Source organism: Coenobita brevimanus, chromosome 54 (genome assembly GCF_032717465.1).
Source record: "Coenobita brevimanus isolate Jiangsu-jjx chromosome 54, ASM3271746v2, whole genome shotgun sequence".
NCBI classification, from domain to species: domain Eukaryota; kingdom Metazoa; phylum Arthropoda; class Malacostraca; order Decapoda; family Coenobitidae; genus Coenobita; species Coenobita brevimanus.
The window spans coordinates 22,277,521-22,303,329 of record NC_137007.1 but is presented as its reverse complement, the minus strand read 5'-3'; the positions used below and the strand labels follow the sequence as shown (position 1 = coordinate 22,303,329).

General features: G+C 42.9%; 1 protein-coding gene across 1 annotated transcript in view; it reads left to right on the top strand.

Annotated features, from left to right (window-relative positions):
* Positions 1–25,809, top strand: part of LOC145401055 (guanine nucleotide exchange factor DBS-like) — a 1,269,176-nt gene that overhangs the window by 1,023,490 nt on the left and 219,877 nt on the right. Inside the window, exon 22 of the mRNA XM_080273428.1 lies at positions 13,828–14,025. Within this exon, the coding sequence (XP_080129554.1) occupies positions 13,828–14,025 (198 nt within the window). The remainder of the gene's footprint in view (positions 1–13,827; positions 14,026–25,809) is intronic.

Genomic DNA, 25,809 nt, shown 5'->3' with positions numbered 1-25,809 from the left:
TGCACCATTCTGTTAACTACCGAAGTATTCGTTGTATGTACTGTACTCATAAAAGTGGAAAAATAAAGAAATAAAATCTTGAACATTTATTGGTGAACTGATGTTAAGACTGCACTGTAGAATTATCACACCTGTGTCCCCACACAAGCTTTGTTTATGGTCCCGGCCCCGACTGACCTCCATCATTCCACCCTTCACCAGCCGCCAATCAGCTGTTTTGCACAAAATAAAATACATGATGTACATATGAAGTGCAAGCATATATATATTTTTTTCTTCCAACAAAGTCAACCTTCATTCCTATTCTTTTTGTTTTTTTCATCTCTGCCAGCATACATGCGTTCTAAGATGAATTTATGTGGTGCAAGTTAGAGTCGGTCCGTTAGGAAGAAAAACACCGGCGTTTGCTGATTTGCTCTCTCACGAGATGTCTGGTTTACAAATTCCATGCCTGTTTTTGAAAGGATTTAACCATCCAACACTGAAACCACATTTGACTTCTGTATTCATTTTACTGTGAAACTCTCTTGCTTTTTCTTGTATAAGAGGACCAGAAATAGGTGCTCCCCTAGATCTTTCTAAGCAAAACCACTCGAACGATGAAGAGTATACCTTTTTTCAATGGACTTACGTGTCTCGCTTTTCATGAAAAAATCATTGAGATTGGATGCTTGGGCCTTGATATCATAAATCGTTGGATTTCCTACATTATATTCGGTCATCAGTGTTTTATAATGATTGCCTTTTTCAAGTCTATTGCATATGTCCAGCTTCTGTTTCAAGGTAAGCACGACACGCTTACGTTTAGTTTGCTCTTTAGGCATTTTGGAGTGTTGAAATTACCGTCCAACAGAGCAACACAACAGCAAGAGAGCTTGTTTACTGTCTGGTGGTAAAAAGCAGACTTTTGATTTGTGGAAATTGTGGAGGGTGTGGAGGATGACTGAATTCAAATAGGGGAAAGAGGGAAGAGGAGGGCTGGTTTAGAGGATTTACTAGGGATTTACATTAGCCAGAAATGCCTTCACCTCGCTTAGTCCGACTTCACCCAGCCAGCCTTGCGTGACACGATAAAACGGCGGTTTGGCGGTCCATTCAAAATGGTGCAGTTATAACTTACTGATGTTTTTACCAACCCTTGAATTTTCCCGTTTTTCTGAGTATTCCATTTGTCTTGATACCGGATAGCAGGGATTGTACTGTATCCTACCATACACTTTTCCTGTTACACTAAGAAGACAAATGCCCCTATGATTATCACACACTTCTTTTTCCCCTTTTCCTTTGTACAGGGGAATAATTATACCTGACTTCCAATCCTCTGGGACTCTACCTTCCTCCCAGGCCAATCTGCACATCTTCCATATCCATTCTACTACTATCTCTCCCCCAGACTTCAGTATTTCACCACACAGTCCATCAATTCCTGGGGCTTTCCCCATTTTGACTTTCTTTATGCTTCCACAACTTCCATCCTACTGATTTCTTCCTCTCTTCTCACATCCCTCCTTCTCCCAGCCATTCCCTAGCCACTAAGGCTCGCATTACTTTCATTCTCTATGTTCAACAGTTCCTTAACGTGTTCTCTCCATCTGCTCACTTTTTCTCCCATCTCCACTAGTTATCTACTGCTTTTATCTTGCACTCCCAACTAACTTTTCCCCATTTTGACTTTCTTTATGCTTCCACAACTTCCTTCCTACTGATTTCTTCCTCTCTTCTCACATCCCTCCTTCTCCCGGCCATTCCCTAGCCACTAAGGCTCGCATTACTTTCATTCTCTATGTTCAACAGTTCCTTAACGTGTTCTCTCCATCTGCTCACTTTTTCTCCCATCTCCACTAGTTATCTACTGCTTTTATCTTGCACTCCCAACTAACTTCTTTGACACCCTGTCTAACTCACTTCACCTCTTTCTAGAACGTTTTCTTACAGTCCCTCCTCTTTACACTCAAGATACTTTTTCTCCCTTCTCCACTAGTAATCTACCATTTTTATCTTTCACTCCCCAACTAACTTCTTTGGCACCCTGTCTAACTCTCTTTACTTCTTTCCAGAATATTTTCTTACATTCCCTCCACTTTACACTCAAGTTCCTTCCAGATTCCTCATCTACTCTGACGCTCTCTTCTTACTCTCTCTTACTGATCTATTCACCTCTCTCTTCCTCCCTCCATATAACTTTCTCTTCTGTGTCTCAGTTTCCTCCACACCCAACCTTCCCATACTCTTAGTACATGCTTTCTTCTTTTGCATCATAGCTTGTCTCACCTCTTCATTCCACCATGCTGTTCCTTGCACCCCATTTTGTCGTCTCTTCATCCCACACATCACTTCACATATTGCAAAGATTTCTTCCGTGAATATCTTGCACACACTCCTACCACCTCCACCATCTGCTCCAAATCATATTCACCCATTCATTCCTCCACTTCTTTCTTATATTCTGCCTTTTTTCCCATCCTCTTGCATCCTCTCTGTCCCCCTTGTATGGACTATTATTCGCTGACCTGCCCCTCTTCTATTCCTCCATTGCATTTGAACCTTGACTTTTGCCACCACCACATGGTGGTTAGAAAGTCCACTCCCCCAACCTCTGTATGCTCTTGCATTCATTACACATTTTCTCATTCTGTCATCCACACACATAATTATAATCAAATTTGCCCTCCATTCATTCAGTTCACCACCCATCCTTCCCATTATTCACCATATATACCTGTGTATCATTTTGTTTGTAAAGAAGGTATTGGCTATCATCAACCCCCACCCCACACAAATGTCCACCAGAGCACTGTCAGTCTCATCTATTTCTGCAGGCACAATCTGTATATGGATGGGGTTATAAAAGAGATACAAGGTAGGGCAGTGGATGTTGGAATGGCCCTAATGAGAGGGGGCAGTGCTTGGAAACTCCCTGTACTGTGGTTTGCAGATAATACTGTGTTGTTAAGTGAAGACGAAGGGGAGCTGCAAGGCTTGGTGGATGAGGGTGGGAGAGTGTGTAAGAAACGGAATTTAAAGGTAAATGTAGGGAAGAGTAAAGTTATGGTCTTCGAGAGAGGTGAAGTCAATGAATGTACAGTGAGGTTGGATGGTGAGGAAATGGAGAATGTGAGTACATGTAAGTTCTTGGGTAGTGTGATGAATAAGGATGGAAGTTTGGAGGGTGAAGTGCTTGAAAGGGTACAACAAGGAAGAAAGGATGCTGGTTCCTTGAAGGCAGTGATAAGAAACAGGGAAGCGAGCATGGAAGTGAAAGAGTTATTACATAACGGTATTGTGATACCAACTCTGACGTATGGAAGTGAAGCTTGGACGTTGTTGGAGGAATACAAGTCAAGAGTGAGAGCAGTGGAAATGAGTTATTTGAGAGGTGCCTGTGGAGTCACATGGAGAGACAGACTGACAAATGAGGATGTGAAGGAGCATTGCGGTGTGGATGTGGATGTGATAGGAAGCATTAGGAGAAACACATTGAGGGCCATGTGGAGAGGATGGAGAGTGAGAGACTGATGAGGAGAGTGTATGTGAGTGAGGTGGAAGGGGAGAGAGGGAGGGGAAGGCCAAGGATGAGATGGAGGGATGGAGTGGAGAGGTGTATGAGAGAAGGGGGTGTGAATTGGGAGCAGGGCAGTGAAATGGCGGGGGACAGGGTGACGTGGAGGCGATTTGTTTGTGGCCACCCCGTATAAGGGATTAAGGTGTCTGGCAGTAGATAGATAGATAGACACCCCACTCACCAACTACTCCATCCACCTTCTCATTCCCTACTTATCCATTCATATCTCCAATCAGAAACACTCTCTCATTCTATTCAAACTTTTCCATACACTCTTCCACATTTGCCCAGAACTCTTCTTTCACTATACCTGCACAATTGTGTGTTGACACATACACACACAGTCATTCACATATGTAGTCTTACTTTCAATCATACCCACACAATCCTTGAGCCAAATGGTCCAGTCTCTCATATATTCTCCTTCCATCACTTGCACACAACAATGCATACTCCTTCTTTTGCCCTTTCATTCTCACCTACTCCTGTGCTTATGCCCCATCCATACTCCCACTGTCTCACACTCTCACCTCTCCATTTATTCTCAGTTATTCCATGTGCATTATGTCCACTTTTGATCTCTCGAGCACCTGGACAATCTCTTCTCTCTTTCACCTCATCATTTGCACCCCTTACATTCCATGTTGCAATCTGTACCATGTCTCTTGTTCAATCCTTAGTCGTCACCTGTTGGCCAGTCCTGGTCCGAAACATCTTGTTTACATTTTTAGTCAGTTGTTTTCCAGGGAGGGGCACTAACCCTCCGCCCACCCACTTGCTGTCACATAAGGAACACGTTTTGGTTGGTCATAAAGCTACCTTCCAGCATTGTAAATGATATCCTGGTTTACAGGAAATCATTTGGCTTGCCACTCAGTGTGGAGTTACCCTAAAACAGAGTAGTGCTACACTAAGTGGGTGGATGATGGGTGCCCTTTCTTACCACAGCATAAAGATAAGATCAAGAAGAGTATACCCATTGCAACTAAGCACAGAGAAAGAATAGTAAATTACTAACAGAACACACCTACTGCAACTAAGCACAGAAAAAGAATAATAAATTGCTAACAGCATTAGGGAAAAGTGGAAGTGCCATGTAATGGCACAGAAGGAAAAGCCTGCATAAAGCTTTAGGAAAACCAGGAACTCACCCACTTCAACTAAGCACAAAAAAACAGGGAAGGCAAAATATAAGGGATACAAAGAGGAGAAAAGAAGGGCCATGACTTCCATGAAGCAGATGAAAGAAACTGAAAAGTGGGAAAAGAAAAATAAGTAAAATGCGCAAGTCCCATGAGTGTTTGTAAGTTGAATTTAGATTTCCATGAGATTGTTGTTGGAAACAAATGAATTGTGACTTGTGCTTTGATGTCTAGCAAAAGGGAACAAGTTTAGAGTGGAGAGGTTTCCTTCAAGAGCATTTTAAGTGCTGGGTCAAAGCTGTGAAACAGTGCTGATGTGATTTTCTTTTTTTCCTTTCAGCTGAAGTGATTAAGAGAACAGAAAGCCTAGTCTAGGCATAGTATTGATATATATTATAGCTTTTACAGGTACACTGTAGTAGATCCCGTAAGTCTATTAAATTAGCACTTGGTAAATTTCTGTTGGTGCAAAGTGGATTAAATTACACTGAATGTCATAAGATGCACCTAATGAATTCCAGGTTCCACTTATGTAAGTACAGAAGCTAACCAATGAATACAAAGACACATGCCTTACTGACACAAAAGACATCCAAAACTTGGCCTACTCTAAAAGCCAAGCAGCCAAGTGATGGAGTTGATAGAAAAGAAATTATTGATATCATTTGTATTTCCACCACACAGAACAGTATTCATGGAGTATGGACCCCCCTGTATGGTCAGCTCACCTGGAACGCACATTTTCAATGTGTGATTCATGCATAACAAGACAAACAGTTGTCAGGTCTATAAAGGTTTAATAGCATAAATAGAATTAGTATAATGCAAAACACAGGCCTGAGATGGCCCAGATACAGCATTTCAACCATTTTATAACTCATTCTCATAGTGTGGGGCACATGAGTGCATTAACCCCTACACCGCGGGCATGTTTACCAATGTTTTGTGTATCCCTCGGGGTTATTCGGGCTCCGACAGACTCTCAAAAAATATTTGCCAAAAATCAGTTATTAGTCCTAGAATATTAAAATTACATATGCTTATGGCACATACCTTCAGCTTTCTCCTGGAATGTTTGTTGAGCCTTCATCAGTTACCATAGAACTTGTGGAGACCTCTGAAGTTGGGTAACAAAGTCTCCACTTTACACTTCCCGACAACCCGTAATATGATTACCACAGCCAGATATTAACACTATAAACACTACTTTATGATTTGGGATCCGTCTATCTATCTATCTATCTATAGCCCGACGCCCTAATCCCGCAAAGGGTGGCCGCAGACAAAACGCCTCCAAGTCACTCTGTCACCCACCATTTGACTCCCCTCCCCCCAACTCACCCCCCCCTCCCTCATATACCTTTCAACTCCATCCCTCCACCTCATCCTCGGTCTACCCCTCCCCCTCCCTCCCTCCACCTCACCTACATACACCCTCTTAGTCAGTCTTTCATTCTCCATCCTCTCCACATGTCCAAACCACCTCAGTGTATTTCTCCTAATCTTTTCAACCACATCCACATCTACCCCACAATGTTCCTTCACTTCTTCATTCGTCAACCTGTCCCTCCATGTCACTCCACATGCTCCTCTCAAGTAACTCATTTCCACTGCTCTCACTCTTGACTTGTTCCCCTCTTGCAAGGTCCACGCCTCGCTTCCATACGTCAGGGTAGGGATCACAATACCATCATGCAGTGACTTCCTAACTTCCATACTCACCTCCCTATTTCTCATCACTGCTTTCAGTGTGCCAACAACCTTCCTTCCCTGCTGTACCCTTTCACGTACTTCATCCCCCAAAGTTCCATCCTTACTCATCACACTACCCAAGTACTTGAATGCACTCACATTCTCCATTTCCTCACCATCCAACCTCACTGCACACTCTGTGACTTCATTCCTCTCAAACACCATAACTTTACTTTTGTTTACATTAACTTTCAGCTTCCTCCTCCTACACACTGTCCCAAATTCATTCACCAAACCTTGCAACTCCCATTCATCTTCACTCAACAATACTGTATCATCAGCAAACAGCAACACCGGAAGCTTCCAAATCTCACCCTCATTCATTAGGGCCACCCCCACATCCACTGCCCTACCTTGTACCTCCTTTACGACCCCATCCATATATATATTAAACAGCCAAGGAGACATTACACACCCCTGTTTCAGTCCCACATTGAGATCAAAGAACTCACTCAGCTCACCATCCACTCGCACCGTAGCCCTAGCTCCCTCGTACATACTCTTCACAGCACTCAACAATTTCCCCTCCACTCCATATATTCTTAATACCTTCCACATACCTTTCCTATCTATTCTGTCATAAGCTTTCTCCAAGTCCATGAAGGCAGCGTACACTTTCCTTCCCTTCTCTAGATACTTCTCCACTAAACATCTTAGAACAAATATCTGATCTACACACCCTTTTCCCTTCCTAAATCCCCCTTGTTCTTCTCCAACTAGCTCCTCTGTCATATGCCTAACCCTATCAATGAGTATTCTACCATATATTTTACCAGTCACACTAAGAAGGCAAATACCCCTATGGTTACCACATACTTCTCTCTCCCCTTTTCCTTTGTACAGAGGAACAATTATACCTGATTTCCAGTCCTCTGGAACCCTTCCCTCTTCCCAAGCCAATCTACACAACTTCCATATCCACTCCACAACAATCTCACCCCCATACCTAAGCATTTCACCACACACTCCATCAATTCCTGGGGCCTTTCCCAGCTTAATCTTCTTCATCACTTCCACTACTTCCGACCTACTGATCTCTTCCTCCCTCCTCTCATCTCTTCTTCTCCCAGCCATTCCCCAACCACTTATACTCACACTGCTCTCACTCTCTACATTCAACAAATCCTCAAAGTGCTCCTTCCATCTCCTCAATTTCTCTCTCTTCTCCACCAACAATCTATTATTCCTATCCTTCACTCCCCTACTATTTCCCCTTTCACACTGCCTTACTTTCTTTACCTCCTTCCAAAACAATTTCTTACTCTCCCTCCATTTCACACTCAAATTCCTCCCAAACTCTTCATCCACTTTCTTCTTACTCTCCTTCACCAGTCTCTTAACCTCCCTTCTCCTGCTCACATATACCTCTCTCTTCTCTCTCTCATCTTCTCCCCTACCTCTACTTGCCAACCATTCACCATATGCCTTCTTCTTTTGTTCCACAGCTCGTTTCACCTCATCATTCCACCATGCTGTCCCTTGCACACCCTTGCATCTCCTCCTCACTCCACAAACCGCCTCACACGCTGCGCTTATCTCTTCCGTGAATATCTTACATACGTCTTCCACCCCTTCCATCTGCTCTAGCTCATACCTTCCCAATCTTTCTTCCACTATGCTCTTATACTCTGTCCTCTTCTCACTATCTTGCAATTTCTCCACTCTTCTCACAGGAGCTGCTTCCTCCTGTCTTCCCCTTCGCCTCCTCAACCACTTTCTTTGCAGCTCTACCTTGGCCATCACTAAGTGATGGTCCGAGACTCCATTCCCCCACCCTCTCCACACCCTTGCATCCAACACTTGTCTTCTCATTCGCTCATCCACACACACGTAGTCTATCATTGCCTTTCGTTCAACAAGTTCACCATCCATCCTCCTCATTACTCTCCATGTATACCGGTGGATCATCTTATGACAAAAGTAGGTGTTGGCTATTGCCAACCCCTTACCAGTACAGATGTCCACCAAAGCACTACCATTCCCATCTACTTCCGCTGGCACACCCCACTGACCAACCACTCCATCCACTCGTACATTCCCGACTTTGCCATTCATGTCTCCAATCAACAGCACTCTCTCGCTCCTCTCAAACTTGTCCATACATGCTTCTACTCTCTCCCAAAACTCATCTTTCACTCTTGCCACTCGATCCTCTGTTGGAGCATACACACATACAATCGCCCATGCTTGTATACCTACTTTCATCCTCACCCATACAATCCTTGCACCCACTGTTCCATACTCTCTTATATTCTCCTTCCACTTCTTGCTTATCATCAGACATACTCCCTCTCTTGCCCTCTCATTCTCACTGACTCCCGCACATATACCTACACCGTATTCCCATTCTCTCATCCTTTCACCTTTCCATTTAGTTTCAGTCAATCCACATATATCCACTTTTGCATCCTCAAGCACCTGGACAATCTCTCTCTCTTTCACTTCATCATTCACTCCTCTCACATTCCACGTTCCTACTCTCAGAATGTCCTTTGTCCGTTCCTTAGTCGTCAACGTATGGTCCGTCCGGGTCCGAGGCACTTTATTTGCTTTTTTAGTTAGTTCTTTTTACGGGGTGGGGCACTAACCCACCACCAACCCTTTTAGTCGCCTCGTACGACAAGCAGGGATACTGGGGGAGTATTCTTGAAACCCCTCTACCTCCAAAAAAAAAACACTGTGAAAGCAATGGAAATTACGAGCGCATCTGATCGTCGCACTTGCGCTAGTTCGCTCTTGGTACTCTGTCACTTATTATTCATAAAACCCTTCACACTTTATATTTCTATTACTATATCACACTTATATATATCTGGAGTCTTTCTCCATAAGTTTTCTTCAGTAGTATTAGTTTATTGTCACTGAAGTCATTCAATTTTTCATTCAGTAAAATACGTAGAGAGCCACGGATTCACTTTCACTGTTATAACATAAATTATTTGTACTCATATTCTTATATTACCAATTACTTACATTACTATTTACATTTTCTATTCTATTTTCAATATTTACCCTTCTATTTTACTTACACTATGTTATTCACTGTCACTTTCAGTAAGATAAAACTATAATACATTGTTCAATCATATGTACTGAACATCCATTGCTTTCACTTGCTATTTACACATTATTTCCACATTATTCTCCTTTCACACTTGCACTGTTAGAACTGTTTCTGGCTGTGGTAATCAAAGAAGCAGGTAACACAGAGGGGAACCTGGCACTCAGCGCACTGCCAAGAGGTGCGTTTGTGCTCAGGTGTGCGGCGGGTGGTATGTGCACACACCTGACACCTGCGAATCGCAGCCTTCCTTTTCCCTGTGGTAGGCATAGCTCCAGTCTGTGCCGATCCATATACGCCCTCTGCTCAAGTCGGTCGGGAAGTGTTACTGGATGGCGCCTTGGAGTTGCTGCTGTCACCCTACCATATCTTTCCAGCAGCTGCTGGACACAAGTCCTGGCGAACAACCTCAGGGAGAAGGACTTGGGTGGCTTGACCTTCATCTTGTACAGGATGAAGGCGTTCAGCATCGTCATATCTATGAGATGCAGAAAAACTTTCCTGTACCACCTAGTATTCTTCCTGAGGCAGTTGATCTCACCAGTCATCATGTCGGACTTGTCCACCAGCCGCATGTTGATATTGTAGTCCAACACAGCATCAGGTTTCCTCACAGGTTCGCCTGTCCTACGGTCGACCTTCCCACTGTCTGTCATCTCCCCCTTATGTACGGTGGTGAGCATGTGCACGACCCTCTTGTCATGCCACCGTATTGCCAGCATCTTCTCAGACTTGCGTAGGTGCACGTCTCCTCGCTGCGAGGTTCCTGCCTCTGTGAATTTGGGGAAGTGGGCATGATTACTTTTGACAGTGCCGCAGGAGCCAATGCCGTGCTCAGAAAGGTATTTGGCAAGTTTCGGTGCTGCATAGTAGTTGTCTGTATACAGCACATGATTCCCACCAAAATACTTTTCAAAGAGCACTTTCACTACACAGCCTGAGAAGCCAAGGGGGTGTGTTTTATCCAGATCGACAGTGTTGGCTGAATAAATGACGAAGTCAAGGATGTACCCCGTCTTACAGTCGCACAGTACAAAGAACTTAATTCCAAAGCAATGGTGTTTGCTTGGAATGTACTGAACAAACCGAAGACGTCCTCTGAACAAAACCAAGGATTCGTCAATGACAGCCTTCTGAAAGGGGTGGAAGAATGACATAAACTTATCCTTCATTCTGCTCAGAATCTCCTGGATCTTCCAGAGTGGGTCGGTTTGGGAAGGTACATCGTTGTCGGCAAAGTGCAGGTTTCCCCATGATGTTCCGGAAGTGATCTCTGGCCATGTACTTATTGAAGGTGGGTGAGGGTAGTAAGGGGTCCATGGACCAGTATTCTTCCAACTCATGCCTCTTGGAGTGTGGCATGAGAAGCATGAGGGCAAAGAACACATACAGCTCCTGCACTCCCAGCATGGACCACTGTTGCATCTTGGCTGCACCTGTACCACTTGCAGCACGTTGTGATTCATACCTGTTGGTCTCATCACATATGTGCTGCATGACTTCGTCATCTAGGAAGGCCAAAAGGTAGTCCACACACTCAGCATTATCGTCAATAGTGAAGGCAGGCTGAACTCCTGAGGAGCTCTCATCAAACACTAAATGTTCAGGCACAAAATCGGACCCTTCCGTCCATGCGAAGGCGTCCAGGATTCCCTGTCGTGGCGGTGTAGGGCGGGTGATGGTGGTGGTGGGGGGTGGCTGTGAGGCAGCTTTATCTGGTTCAAGGTCACTCGCACTGACCCTGGGTTGCTGTACAGCACTAGCAGCCCTTACCCTACTACCAACTCTACTTTTCAAAGTCCTGGATTTACCTCTTCCTCTACGGCCTGCCTTCACTGTTGATGCTGGTGGTGACTCCGACGACGAAGACTCCGGAGATAACTCAGCCGACGATGAGGAAGAAATAAGTGAAGTGGGGCTTGGGGAACGGGGAGGTGAATGAACTCGGGACTCATGGCAGGCTGGGTCACCCGGGGGCATTGTTCTGGGGCTATCATGCCGCCTTTTCACTCCCTTCCCAAATTCCTTGCCTTGCTGCACTAACGGCTCCTTTCCCTTGGAGCTAGAGACTACTTCTGACACTGAAGCACTCGTACTAGCACTTTCTGGCACAATTACCTCACCCGGCTCATCACATGATTCACCCGAATCGTCAAAATCACTGTCCATCATCACCATGGACAATTCTGCTAGTTCACGTGCCACTGCAAGTCACTAAGTCCTTTTCTGCTTTCCTCACTACTTTTCTTGGGGGTAGAGGTCACGGGGCCCTTTGCAATGGGCGCAGAAGCGGCAGAAATGGCGGGGCGCGAGTGCGACATGGTTTCACTACAGCAGAGGACAAGGAACTAAATGCCGTGGCTTATCTGAGAAGGCAAGGGTTGACAATGACACTGAGGCTGACTGCTGCTAACTTACATGCTAATTTTTTATAGGTAGAAAATCTCGGCAATACATAAAGAAATAGGTAGTTCCAGGTGAATGTAAATGTCACTTAGGCTTCTCCCTTCCTTTCTGATATATATTTTTATTACAGACATCGATTACAAGGCATAATTCAAAGGGGAAATTACCGTGGTAATGTAGCGAATGAATGCACGTGAGGTGTTGTCAGGTGATAATTAGCCAATTCCTGGTGTATAACACTATCACTTACCTTATTTTTTTTTGGTATATATTGTTTTGTATAAGTATAGGGCATAGGGCTTATTTCAATGGATGAAATCTGTGGAAAGAGAAGGGGGAAATTTCCGTAGCAGCGCGGCGTGGGAGGTGAGAGGACAGGGTAATGGAGGGCAGGTAGGGAGGGGAGTCACAAAGGGGGTAAAATCGCTAAAATGTCAACAATGGATGGGAGTACAGATGAGATTTGGAGTGCTGACTAGTGTTGGACATTGGCAGTACTGATAGATGATACAAGCCACCACTTGAGAGCCCGGGATAATTCAAAATAACACAGAATCACAAAAGTGACGCCCCGCGGTATGATCCATTGTGGCCGAGCGTCACGAAAGTGACGCCCCGCGGTTAAGGGGTTAAGAACCACTGTGCACATTCCCCCTCCCTCCTCTCCACTTCTTCACACCAAGTCCTTCCGCCATCAGAGTTCACTGTAATTACAATAAGTATGTTCATAGATGTGTATATTAGTGCATTATGAAACATGTTTATACATGTGTGGTTATTTTAAGGCCAGAGAAGGCTAGGGCTGGATTGGAGGTCACTAAGGATGACACTGGAGGAAGCTGGACTCAAAGTCATTTTTTTCCATTATGCTCTGTTGTTTCTACAATGCAAATTTCTGTTATGCAGTGCTTATTTGGAGCCAATATGTCATGTAATAGATGAGCTCATTGTATATGATTGGTGCAGGAATCTTGTAATCTGGCACTTGTTTTTAATGACTGCAAGATATTTATGACCTGGAGTCAAGACACTCTGCATCATATCGTCAGCTTGCATTGTCTAGGATTATTTCTCCTGCCACCATATCTAAAACTTGGTTGGTATTTTTGATTACAAATATCTGCTGAAAGTTCCCATTCCTGTCCTTTCTCTCCTGTTCTGACTTTCCCACAGTACTCTGTGCTGTACTTCAGTATTTTCCACTTTTCTTTTCAGATCTCCAAAAGCAGTATTACTACAGTAATATTTTTAAATAATATATTTTTTGAGTATTCATCATATCTTCCCTTAAAGTGACTGATATTTCATCTTCATGTTATTCTACTTCCATTATTTGCTCAAAAATGAACAGTGGACAGTGACCCCTCATTTTGGACAGCTAGTGTATCATGAAAGGGAAAAAATGAGAGAAGAATCACTCATTGAATTTGTCTAAGAAAATCCAAATATTTCCTCAGAGTTCCCATTTTGGCCCACTTAAAATTCTCCCCCCACCCATTTCCCTCAGTTTTCATGCATTTCACATAGGTATTGTTACCATAGACCTTAAAAGAAACTGTTCAATGTTGTTCACCATTTTAATGCACATGCCATATGTAGAATATTCATGTCATGTTTTGGTGTGGTGGTGGACACCAAATCTCAGTAAGGTAGACACTTCACTCACTTCATTCTGTGTAGTCACTTTAAAACTTAAAAATACCTTTTTACATGGGGAAAACATGATTTTTCCTCCAATGGAGGCATGCAAATTGTGGATAGGATCTCATAAATTGAACTGGGGTAGAAGTTAATACTGTACTACCATATAAAATGTATTTCATGCAAAAAAAAAACTCACACAAAATGATGGGTCACACTATCTAATTTGCATCCATCATTGAGTTTTCCCCCTTGTATTGCAGGGCAATTTGGCTGACCTTGGGAAGTTACTAATGCAAGGCCCGTTCAGTGTGTGGAATGATAGTAAGAAAGGTCTTCGGGAGCTACGCCTCAAGCCTGCCCAGCGCCACATCTTCCTTTATGAGAAAGTTCTCCTCTTCACCAAACGTGCTGGCAAGGACACTGACCGTGCCACATACCACTTTAAGAATGCCCTCAAGGTATGATGGTAGAATGAAATACTGTTGGAGAAATGCAAAAGATGGAGTATTTATTGTTATGTGCAAGAGATGGAAGAATATAATAGAGTATGGATCAGTTGGTTCAAGGATTGTGTGGTAAGATTAAAAGTAGGATTACAAATGTAGGTGATTATGTGTGCGTATGCACTGACGTGAGATCGTGCAAGAAGAGTGAAAGAAGAGTTCAGGGCAAATATGGAAGCATGCATAGAAAAGTTTGAAAGGAATGAGAGAGTGTTTTTGATTGGAGATATGGATGGAAAAGTAGGGACTGTGAAGGTGGTGGATGGAGTAGTTGGTGAGTGGGGTGTGCCTGCAGAAGTGGATGAGAATGGCAGTGCTGTAATGGACATTTGTGTGGGGAGGGGGTTGGTGATAGCCAGAACCCTCTAACAAAATGATACACAGGTATACATGGTGAGAAATGAAAAGGATGGTTGGTGAATTGAATGAACGGAAGGCAATGATTGATTATGTGTGTGTGTGGATGACAGAATGAGAAGGTATGTAATGGTTGCAAGAGCATACTGAGGTTGGGGGAGTGGAGTTTCAAGGTTCAAATGCATTGGAGGAATAGAAGGAGGGAAGGACAGGAGGAGTAGTCCATAAAAAGAGCAGAAAGGTTGCAGGAGGAAGGAAAAAAAGCAGTATATAAGAGAGAAGTGGATGAGTGATTGGGTAAATATGATTTGTAGCAGATGGGGGAGGTGGAAGGCATGTGCAAGATATTCACAGAAGAAATATGTGCAGCATGTGAGGTGGTGTGTGAGGTGAAGAGAAGATGAAATGGGGTCCAAGGAACCACATGGTGGAATGAAGAGGTGAGACAAGTTGTGGTGCAAAAGAAGAAAGCATATAGTGAGTGGATGGGATGCAGGGGTGTGGAGGAAGTTGAGAGACAGAAGAGAGAGATATATGAAGAGAGGAAGAGAGAGGTGAAAAGATTAGTCAGGGAGAGAGACAGTAAGAAGAGAGTGGATGAGGAATATGGAAGGAATTTGAGTGTAAAGTGGAGGGAATGTAAGAAAGAGTTCTGGAAAGAGGTAAAGAGAGCTAGAAGGGGTGATAAAGAAGTTAGTAGAGGAGTGCAAGATAAAAATGGTAGACTGTTAGTGGGGAAGAGAGAAAAAGTGAGCAGATGGTGAGAACAATTTAAGGAACTGTTCAACATAGAGAATGAAAGTAATTCGAGTATAAATGGCTGGGAAATGGCTGGGAGAAGGAAGGAGGTGAGAAGGGAGGAAGAGATGAGAAGGATGGAAGTAGTGAAAACAATGATGAAGTCAAAATGGAGAAAACCCCAGGAATTAATGGAGTGTGTGGTGACATGATGAAGCATGGGGGAGAGAGAGTAGTAGAATGGATATGAAAGATGTGCAGATTGGCCTGGGAGGAAGGTAGAGTCCCGGAGGACTTTTAAGTCGTACTTTATAATTATTCCCCTGTACAAAGGATGGAACTTTGGGGGATGAAGTACGTGAAAGGATACAGCAGGGAAGGAAGGTTGTTGGTACACTGAAAGCAGTGATGAGAAATAGGGAGGTGAGTATGGAAGTTAAGAAGTCACTGCATGATGGTATTGTGATCCCTACCCTGACGTATGGAAGCGAGGCGTGGACCTTGCAAGAGGGGAACAAGTCAAGAGTGAGAGCAGTGGAAATGAGTTACTTGAGAGGAGCATGTGAAGTGACGTGGAGGGACAGGTTGACGAATGAAGAAGTGAAGGAACGTTGTGGGGTAGATGTGGATGTGGTTGAGAAGATTAGGAGAAATACACTGAGGTGGTTTGGACATGTGGAGAGAATGGAGAATGAAAGACTGACTAAGAGGGTGTATGTAGGTGAGGTGGAGGGAAGGAGAGGGAGGGGTAGACCGAGGATGAGGTGGAGGGATGGAGTTGAGAGGTATATGAGGGAGGGGGGGGTGAGTTGGGGGAGGGTAGTCAAATGGTGGGTGACAGAGTGACTTGGAGGCGTTTTGTCTGCGGCCACCCTTTGCGGGATTAGGGCGTCGGGCTATAGATAGATAGATAGACAAAGGAAAAGGGGCAAAAGAAGTATGTGGTAATCATTGTTGCATTAGACTCCTGAATGTATTAGGAAACTTATATGGTAGGATACTTATTGACAGAGTTAGGGAAAGAACAGGGGTATTAGTTGAAGTGGAACAGGGAGGTTGTAGGAAAGGAGGGGGTTGTGTAGATCAGATATTCATTCTTAAGTCTTTAGTGGAAAAGTTCCTAGAGAAGGAAAGGAAATTATATGCAGCCTTCATGGATTTGGAGAAAGCATATGACTGGGTGGATAGCCAAGGAATGTGGATAATGCAATACCATCGTGTCCAGTACGTGTTAGTCCAGTACTATTTTCGTCCAGTATGGTTGGCAAAAAAATAAAATAATTTATTTCTGTAGTACGGATTTGTTGGGCTAGTATGGATTGGCCGCGCAAAGTGGGTCATATCCGAGGAGTTCTTCTCTAGTACTGACGTACTGTGTCCAGTACTATTACCCGCACGCGCGTGGGAAGATGGCCAACACTGAGGAACGTTTCCCTAGTACTGCTGCACCAGTCCAGTTCGCCTTCCTCGTGACTTGTGACGTGTACCAGTCAAATTGACAAAGATGATGATGTGTCAGTGTGTGACTATGAGGGATTTATGAGGGAGGTTGAGGCAGAGAGGCCTTCACAGGATCCTGAAGGCACTCCTCCAGGGGATCAGTAGGACCTCCTACAGCCTTGGAAACCCCTTCCCCTTCCAACCCAAGCCCATCACCACTCACCTTAAAGGTTGGTAAAATCTTAGTTGTGTCAAAATGTAGTTAGGTCGAATTTGGGGGGAACTTTTTCAAGGCTTGTCTGACATTATTCATGTTTCCCATAATGTCTGTTGTTTGTCCAGTATGGATTTAGTCCAATACGGTAGTACTGTCTGACAAAAATACTGTACTGGACGCGAGGATAATGTATTAGAATATACGGAGAAAGTGGGAAGTTGCTGAACGCCGTGGAGAGCATGTATAAAGGGGATGAAGCTGCTGTGCATGTGAATAGTGAACTGAGTGAATTTTTCTACCTGAATGTTGAACTGAAACAGGGATGTGTCATGTCTCCATGATTGTTCAGTCTGTACATGAAGCGATACAAGGAAGGGCAGTGGATGTTGGAGAGGCCCTAATGAGAGAGGGTAGTGTTTGGAAACTTCCTGTACTGTTGTTTGCAGAAGATACTATATTGTTAAGTGAAGACAAAAGGAAATTGCAAGGCTTGGTGAATGATTTTGGGAGTGTGTGTAAGAAATGAATCTAAAGGTGAATGTGAGGAACAGTAAAGTTATGGTCTTCAAGAGAAATTAAGTCACTGAATGAAAAGAGAATGAATGAATGAATGAATGAGGCTGGATGATGAGGAAATGAAAAATAGGAGTGCATTTAAATACTTGGGTAGTGTGTTGAGTAAGGATGGAAGTTTGGAGGGTGAAGTGGTTGAAAGGGTACAACAAGGAAGAAGGGTGGCTAGTTTGTTGAAAGCAGTGATAAGAAATAGGGAAGTGGACATGGAAGTAAAAAAAGTCACTGTGCAATAGTATTGTGATACCAACTCTAACATTCATTTTCGTTTTCGTTTTTAAAGGCTCCAACATGCTTGCATGTGTTGGCCTCGGTCACCTAATGGCGGCTCTCCACGCTGCACGATCCATTGCAGCCTCCTTGTTCAGTCCCTTAACCCTAAGGTCACACTTAATGACCTCGTCCCATGTCTTTCTCGGTCTACCCCTTATAACCCCACCCCCAATATTAACACTTCTCACCTTCCTCACCCAACTATCATCCACCATCCTCTCCACATGTCCAAACCACCTCAATCTACCTCTCCTCATCACAACACCAATACACTCCAGTCCCATCCTACCTCTCAACTCTTCCATTGTAAACTCAGCCCCTCCAGGCCTTGGACGCAGGGACGCACTGCACATCCACCTAATCATTGTCATTTCTGTACGTCTGAGCCGGCGAATGTCTTCCTCCTTCACTGCCCAGGTCTCACTGCCATACAGCATTACACTCCTAACACATGCTGCATACAAAGACCCCTTAGCACGTAGAGAGAGCCCTCTCATATGAAAGAGAAGCTTGGACCTTGTTGGAAGGACACAAGTCAAGAGCGAGGGTAGTGGAAATCAGTTATTTGAGAGAAGCATGTGGAGTTACATTGTGAGACAGACAAAATAATGAAGTGATGGAGAATTGTGGTGTGGATGTGGATGTGATACAAAGCGTTAGGAGAAGTACATTGAGGTGGTTTGGCCATGTGGAGAAGATAGAGAGCGAGAGACTAAAGAGGAGAGTGTATGTGAGTGAGGTGGAGGAGGGAGAGGGAGGGGAAGGCCAAGGGTGAGATGGAAGAATGGAGTGGAGAGGTATATGAGAGAGGGGAGTGTCAGCTAGGAGCAAGGCAGTGAAATGGCAGGGGACAGGGTACATAGAGGCAATCGGTTTGTGGCCACCCCTTACAGGATTGATGGATAGATGTGTCTCTATCACCTTTACATCTTCCATATTATGACCATAGCAGAGCCATCTCCGGGTTACTTAGTTCTTGTATGTTATTCTCTCCTTCTGCCTCCAATTTTACTCTTTCACCAGTGTACTGATCCTCTCTCTCCCACAAAAAATGCACTCTTGCTCTTCTACTCTTTGAGCATATGTAAACATTGTGGCACCTTATATATTGCAATATGTGTAGTACTGTATGTCCATACTGTCAGAGTTTACTTCTTAATATCCATTTCATAATGTATCTCACACAGACCAAAATATTTTACAAAGGTCATACTTATGCCATCTACATGTCTGTGCCAAGCTGGTCAGAAAATGCCATTTCCACATCCAGTAACCTTAAAAGCTCTATCTTATTGGCTTAGTTTCTACTTCTTTATAGAATTTTCAGAAATATTGTACCAATTTGCTTGTAGGTTTCTTAATTTACAAGCTACAGTAATCCCTCTTCTTTTGTTCATGTGCTGTTTTGAAAAGTTACCAATACTAGATTGTTTCTTAATAAATTCATATTACAGAATTTTAATACTTGTAATATGAACGAACAATCTTTCCTCCTTGTTGTACCGTTTCAAGCACTTCATCTTCCAAACTTCCATCCTTACTCATCACAATACCCAAGTACTTAAAAGCACTTGCATTTTCTGTTTCCTTACTCTGATGCCTCCACTAACCCTTTGAGATTCTGATGACTACTGTATTTCGATAGTCATTTCAAATGAGGCGTTAAGAATAGTACTGACGTAAACGCCATATATAAACAATGGAGAAAAACGCAGTTAAAGTTTTGCAATCTTCAGACTGTGATAACTTTATAGTGGGATATGATAGGAAGCTCGTGTTTCTTTTAAATTGAAGCTCTATTACAGGGCTTTCCATACAGTAATACATTCATATACCACAATCTGAATATTGCCACATTAACTGCATTTTTCTCCATAGGTAGATCTTAAAAAAAAAAAAAAATTACGTAAAATCACCGGATTTTGCACATACTGACCCTGCTCACATACGCTTCACCTAGATTGCGTCTCATTTTCACCACGTTTGACCGCCACTCACTGCACTGGGGCCCTCTTTTTCTACTTAGAGGCACTCTAGGGTCATCTCACTCTCCGTTGAATCACTCATACCGCCGGCACAAACGTTCTTACTAACGCACACAGAAAAAAAGGAAAATCAATAAATTTCAGTGTGGTGGGGAGGGAGGAGGTAGGACGACTGTGGTGGTAGGGGGGAAGGGAAGGGGCGAGAACGGGGCGTCATCAGTCACGGGAGCTCGTTCCCGCCTCCCATTGGCTGCTCAGCCCCGTGTCTTCTGGCACTGGCGGATACGCTCACGGAGGTAAACTCTGAGTGCAATTTTTCTGGGTGAGCCCATAGGGTCGGTAATACCTTCAATACTATAGGGATTTCGACCGTGTTGCGAGTTGTATTCTGACTACTCGGTTGTGTGTCCAGGCACAGGAGGAATAAAGTGCTATAATAACTCAACTGCAGGAGCAAGTTCCCTCATGCCATTGGCTGTCCGTGGCGCTTACGCTAGGCAGATTTGGGTGACGCGCGTAGAGCCGCAGGTACCACTCTAAGGTAAAGGGTTTTTTCGACCATTTTCCGGGTTGAATTCTGACTGTTTAGTTGTTGCCGCAGACAGAGGAAGGCCGGGGGAAGACAATGGTGTACATAACTGAAAATCGTCCGAGGTGGTGCTTATGTCACTACTATTCTCAACGCCTCAAATCCAACCTCAGAGATTCTGATGACGCTTTTAAACGTCATTTTAAGAAACATTTGTAAAATATTCACCATAAATCGCCTTTACACACCATAACAAAGAGACTCGAGCATGATGGCACAGAATGATTGCTCTATGTGTTATGTTACTGCACAGCTGGTCTGACTCATGGCTCTGTTTCTGTATAACTTTATTCTGGATGAATATTTTTCTACAGCAAGGTATAAAATTTTTGTTTTTTCCTAACTTCAACTCGTCACTTTGACTTTTTATTTTCTTTGTTTTCCTTTCATGAACATACGATGATAAAGTACAACTATTCAGCTACAGAATAACACCACAACCAGCATCCTATCATAAAAAGTGTGTTTACACTGACCGATCAAAGAAAAATATCGCGAAGCAAATACAGTAAAAGTCCAATATTTCGGCATCCAATTCCCTGGCAAATCTGACATTTCGGCAGTTTTGAGAAATAGTCCCATTTATGAAAATCTCCGATCGTTCGGCAGATTCTCCGATTTTTTTCATCAGTCTTGAAATTCTCCATGAGGCTCGCCAGCTAGCTACCCGCCTTTACCCGCCTTAGTGAGTGAGATAGTGAAAGTGATGGAACGAGTCTATCACTGCCATGAAGCTCAGAGGCTAGCTCTTTCTCCTATAGCATAAAGAGAGGACAAACATGTAGTGAGTCTAGCACGGGAAAGAGAATCTGTTTCGCCATTCTTCCGAGTTGTTGCTGTGCTGCTGCCGACTTCTCTTGATTCTTCTGTGTGCTTTGTGAACTTCGTACCGAAATACCTCTGAAATTACTATTCGAGTGTGCTGTAAGCACCGTAACATCAGACAGGAGCTTTGTAACACCTGAGTGGACCAGCCATGTGTTGTGAACAGTATAAACATCTGCGTGCTTTGAAAATGGCCTCCACGTGTGGAAAGTTAACTGGTGTTAGCAAGAAGCGTACACATAAGATGTGGACTTCTTCCAGCAGTAGCAGACTCCAATCAACCCCTTCTATTGTACATATGTAAATAAGGAACCTACTATAAGTTTAGGTAAGTGCATGTGAACTTGTAGGCCTACTGTACCATTACATTTATATACAGTACACCCTCATTATCGACGGGGGTTAGGTACTTAAGATACCCGTCGATGCCTAAAACCGTCGATACCGATTTTCGTCTGGTCAGGTACCCTTTATTTATATATTTTAGTATCCCTTCAATCACTCGTATGTAATATGCAGTTTAGTTTTAGTGTTTCTTAGAAATAAATTAGTTAGGCAATTGAAAAACTGAATATCATAATAAAACTACTTATATTAAGTAAAGAATTATGGATAAAATAGCATAATCTCTGATGTTGATGCATAGTGGTCGTACACTGGACCTCAACTTGTAATGGCTGCTGTATCATCACTTCTCTCTCCACTTACACCTCACTCCATCTAAATATAAAAGGCGAAACCAGCAGTTGTAGCCATCCCTATGTTTACATAACCGAGTGTGTAAAAAAAAAAAAAAACGAAAGCAGCAGTGGTGGTCATTCATACGTCTAATAACTGAGAGTGTGAGGCAAGTGTTACGTTAGATCAGCTGTTCGCACCGATCTTCACAACACACGCTGGTGCTGCTAGCTCATACCAGAGAGACCACGCTCTCCTATTTACTTTCATTCTCAAGAGCCTCCTTTCATTCTTGATATTCCATTTCTCCCAGACCTAAATTTTCACGACTGTATGGCAGTTTATGCTATCAAAGATGAATCTTAGCCTAGCTTTCGCTAGGATCTTCTTTTAGGAAAATTCAACTCTCCTTATGCTCGTATATTTCATATTTAATCTCTGCCTAACTTTTGCAAGAAATATCCTTTATTGACAAAAAATCCAACTCGTCTTTAACATTATAACAAATGATACAGGAGCATGGGTTTTATCATATGTCCTTCTGAATTACCACACAACAGCACAGACACACGATCTTTTGTTGCTTTAAAGCCTGGCGCACTTTTCTCCTCCCCCGAAATGTACGTTCTTTTAGGCATTTTCTTCCACCACAGGCGTGTTTCGTCTGCATTAAACACTTGTTCATGCCTGTACCCTTTCTCCCTTATAAGTTCAGCAAAGTCACGTGGGTACGATTCTCCTGCTATCTGATCTGCTGAAGCTGCTACACCAGTCATCCTAATGTTATGTAGGCCATACCTTTTCTTAAAATTCTCGAACCAGCCCTTGCTGGCTGCAAATTTCTTTTGCCTAGAAGCACCAACATTACTAGGCCTATCACCATCGTCACTACTTTCATCACCATCATCACTATTTTCACCTGCCTCACTTTCATCACCATTATCTTCACCAACACCACTGCTTTCACCAGCAAACCGAGCATAGAGTTGTTTTGCTATGTTTCTGATGAACTGGGAGTCTAGCGGCACGTGTCGACGGTTTAAGTCCTCAATCCAAATATTCAGTGCCTTTTCCACCTTCACCAAGGCATCATCTCTCGCATGCATCGTTGCTTTAGCCGATCCTGGTGTGCACGAAGCCACAGCATCTTTAATGTCTTTTTCTCTCCATTTTATGCCACAAACACTGGACTCATTCATGCCATACTCGCGACCAACCGCTGCATAGCTAATATTTCGTTCTTTACTTCCAAGGTAAGTACTTTCCTTGCTCTCTTAGCTGCCTTATTTCCAGTTGGAGTGTTACAAGGGCGCTTCGGAGCCTTGATGATCGCGAAAGCACGATAGATGTGGCCGAACACGATATGAGAACAACAGACAAACGTGTACTGATGCTGTTGTTTGTTGGGTCGGCGGGAACATGCCGCGAGCAGCCAGAGACACCTGGCAGGATGGCGCGCAAACTTGCTAGGAGGTGCCAATACAATTCTTTATTTTTTTATTTTTTTAATAATAATAATTTAACTCCCAGGAGACAAAAAAAACGTCGATAATCAAATCCGTCAATAAAAAAAACGTCGATAATGAGGGTGTACTGTACAGTATGTTCACTAATTTCTTTATTTTTCATATTCATGTATAGTACTGTATTCATTACAGTATTGTACAGTATCAAACAGTATACAGTACTCTCTCCAAACACATTTGTAATGATATGAGTAATGATGATAGTGTTCACCGAAACATATAAGGTACTGAGTGGGTAGGGTTTTTGATAATTCGGCAATTTTGATATTTCGGCACTTGCCTGGTCCCATAGATGCCGAAAAATCGGACTTCTACTGTATGCGGCCAAGACTAAAATAAAATTGTGCATCTCTTTCCTTTTGCTTTACTGCGCAATGAAATGCAAAAATTACCATAATCTATATATCATTGTAAAGGTAATTTATTGCATTTTTGCATGGTTTAAACCAAATTTACATATCTTTACTCATTATTTTTTGCCGAATATTTTTCTATGGCAAAGTATAAAATTTTTGCTTTTTGCCTAACTTCAACTCATCATTTTGACATTTTATTTTCTTTGTTCTCCTTTTTTGAACATACTACTATAAACTACAACTTTTCAGCTTTAAAATGACACCAAAACCAACATTCTATCATGAAAAATGTATGTACACAGAGCGATCAAAGTAAAATATCGTGCTGCAAAGATGCGGGTCAGCGTGAGTGGCTGACTCTAGCACAGACATAATCTGCCTGGGCCAGAAATCTGATAGGGTTAACTGGGTTGAGAGATGCAGAGGAGGAACCAAACCTCCACACTAATCCCCAAGCCTTACAGTGGTGAGGCAGTGTTAGTCGCATGGGAACATATTTATTCACTGGATGGGACAGCCCTGCAGGGGTATTTTTTTGCCTGTGTTTGATGACTGCCCGATCAGACATAATGGGGTAGCACAACAACAACAACAGTAACAGATGCACACAGTCAAAATATTTATTCTGTGAATACAACATCCTTGGTACCAGTCTTTTTATCTGTGCACTGGGAAGTCATGCATACTCTGCTCACACATACAAAGTGTCTACTCTAAATTACATATAGATGATACTTCACTGTATTTATTGTTAATGGTACCATATGGTATGTGTTTCATGATTTTGCCATTGGTTATCCTTATGAGTCTACATTCCAAAATTTTTCATATTTCAAAGTGGTTTTGGACCCAAACATTTTGAATTTAAGAGTTTGTACTTTTCTTCATTTACCAAAAACCCTCCATCCTGTTTCAGTTCTTTGAGGGATTTCATTGGCATGGACTGGGTCTACCTGACCTGCCTGCCCAAGGTACATTCATTAAGTATTTCTCAGTACGTTCTTATTTATGATCTCCTGTGTTTCATGGATGGGAGTGAACATGTCATTTCAACATGATTTTCATCTTCTTCATTTTTCAGCCTGCCCTCAGACTTTCCTTGTTCAGATCAGCTGTTATATTTGCCACTCCAACAGGGGCAGCCATATACAGTATACAGCAAACCCTTACAGGGTAATATATCAGACTATTTGGGGGAAGCCTGGTTCAGTAAACCAGAAAGTTTGATAAATCTGAGGGGTCACTGCCATAGATGGAAATTCAAACACATGATGGACAATAAATGTCTACAGTATCATATTCTAGTACCGTATATGAAAACTATACCCATTTTGCACTAATTTGACCCAGAATTTTGCACTTTTGCACCTTTTGGTTCTATTCATATCCACCTGTGCATCACACTCTCACTTTTTGTATTGTATCGAATCATAAAGGCTCCACCATACATACAGGCACTGGCACTGGTCATTTAATGGCAGCTCTCCATGCTGCTCGATCTCTGGCAGCCTCCCTATTCAGTCTATTATCCCTGAAGTCACAGTCTGTGACCTCGTCCCAGGTTCTTCGGTCTGCCTCTCGCAACCCTACCCTTGGCATCACACTTCTCCTTTTCTACTTCTAGTTGTCAACCTCCATCCTCTCCACATGCCCAACCATCTCAGTCTACTCCTCCTCATTAAAACACCAACACACCCCAGTTGATCTGTACAATCTTTTAATATCCATCCAGCGGTCCCATATGGTCCCATGGCCTTTGTCACATCTAATTCTGTAATAAATTTAACATTTCATGTCTATTAACTACTATGTCAGCCAACTACTGAACGCTTTGTCGCAAAATCTCGTAAATTCACCTTCATTTACAAATACTGAGTAAAGCGTATTGTTCATTATCTCACTCGTATCCTCATCCTTGTCATATATCACTTCCCCATCTCAGCCTTACTATGTTATCTCTTACTTTCATTTTGTCATTTGCAAATTTGTAGAACAATTTTGGTTCATTCATAATTTTGGTCACTTAATGCCTGTCATATTTCATTTCTTCTCTTCATACTTAAACAGTCGTTTCTTGCCTCCTGGTATTCATTCCAAGTTCTCATTGTGCCTTCTTCATTATCTATTCCATGCTTTATTTCTTTTCCTCTGCCTTCCTACATCTGTAATTAAACCATTCCTT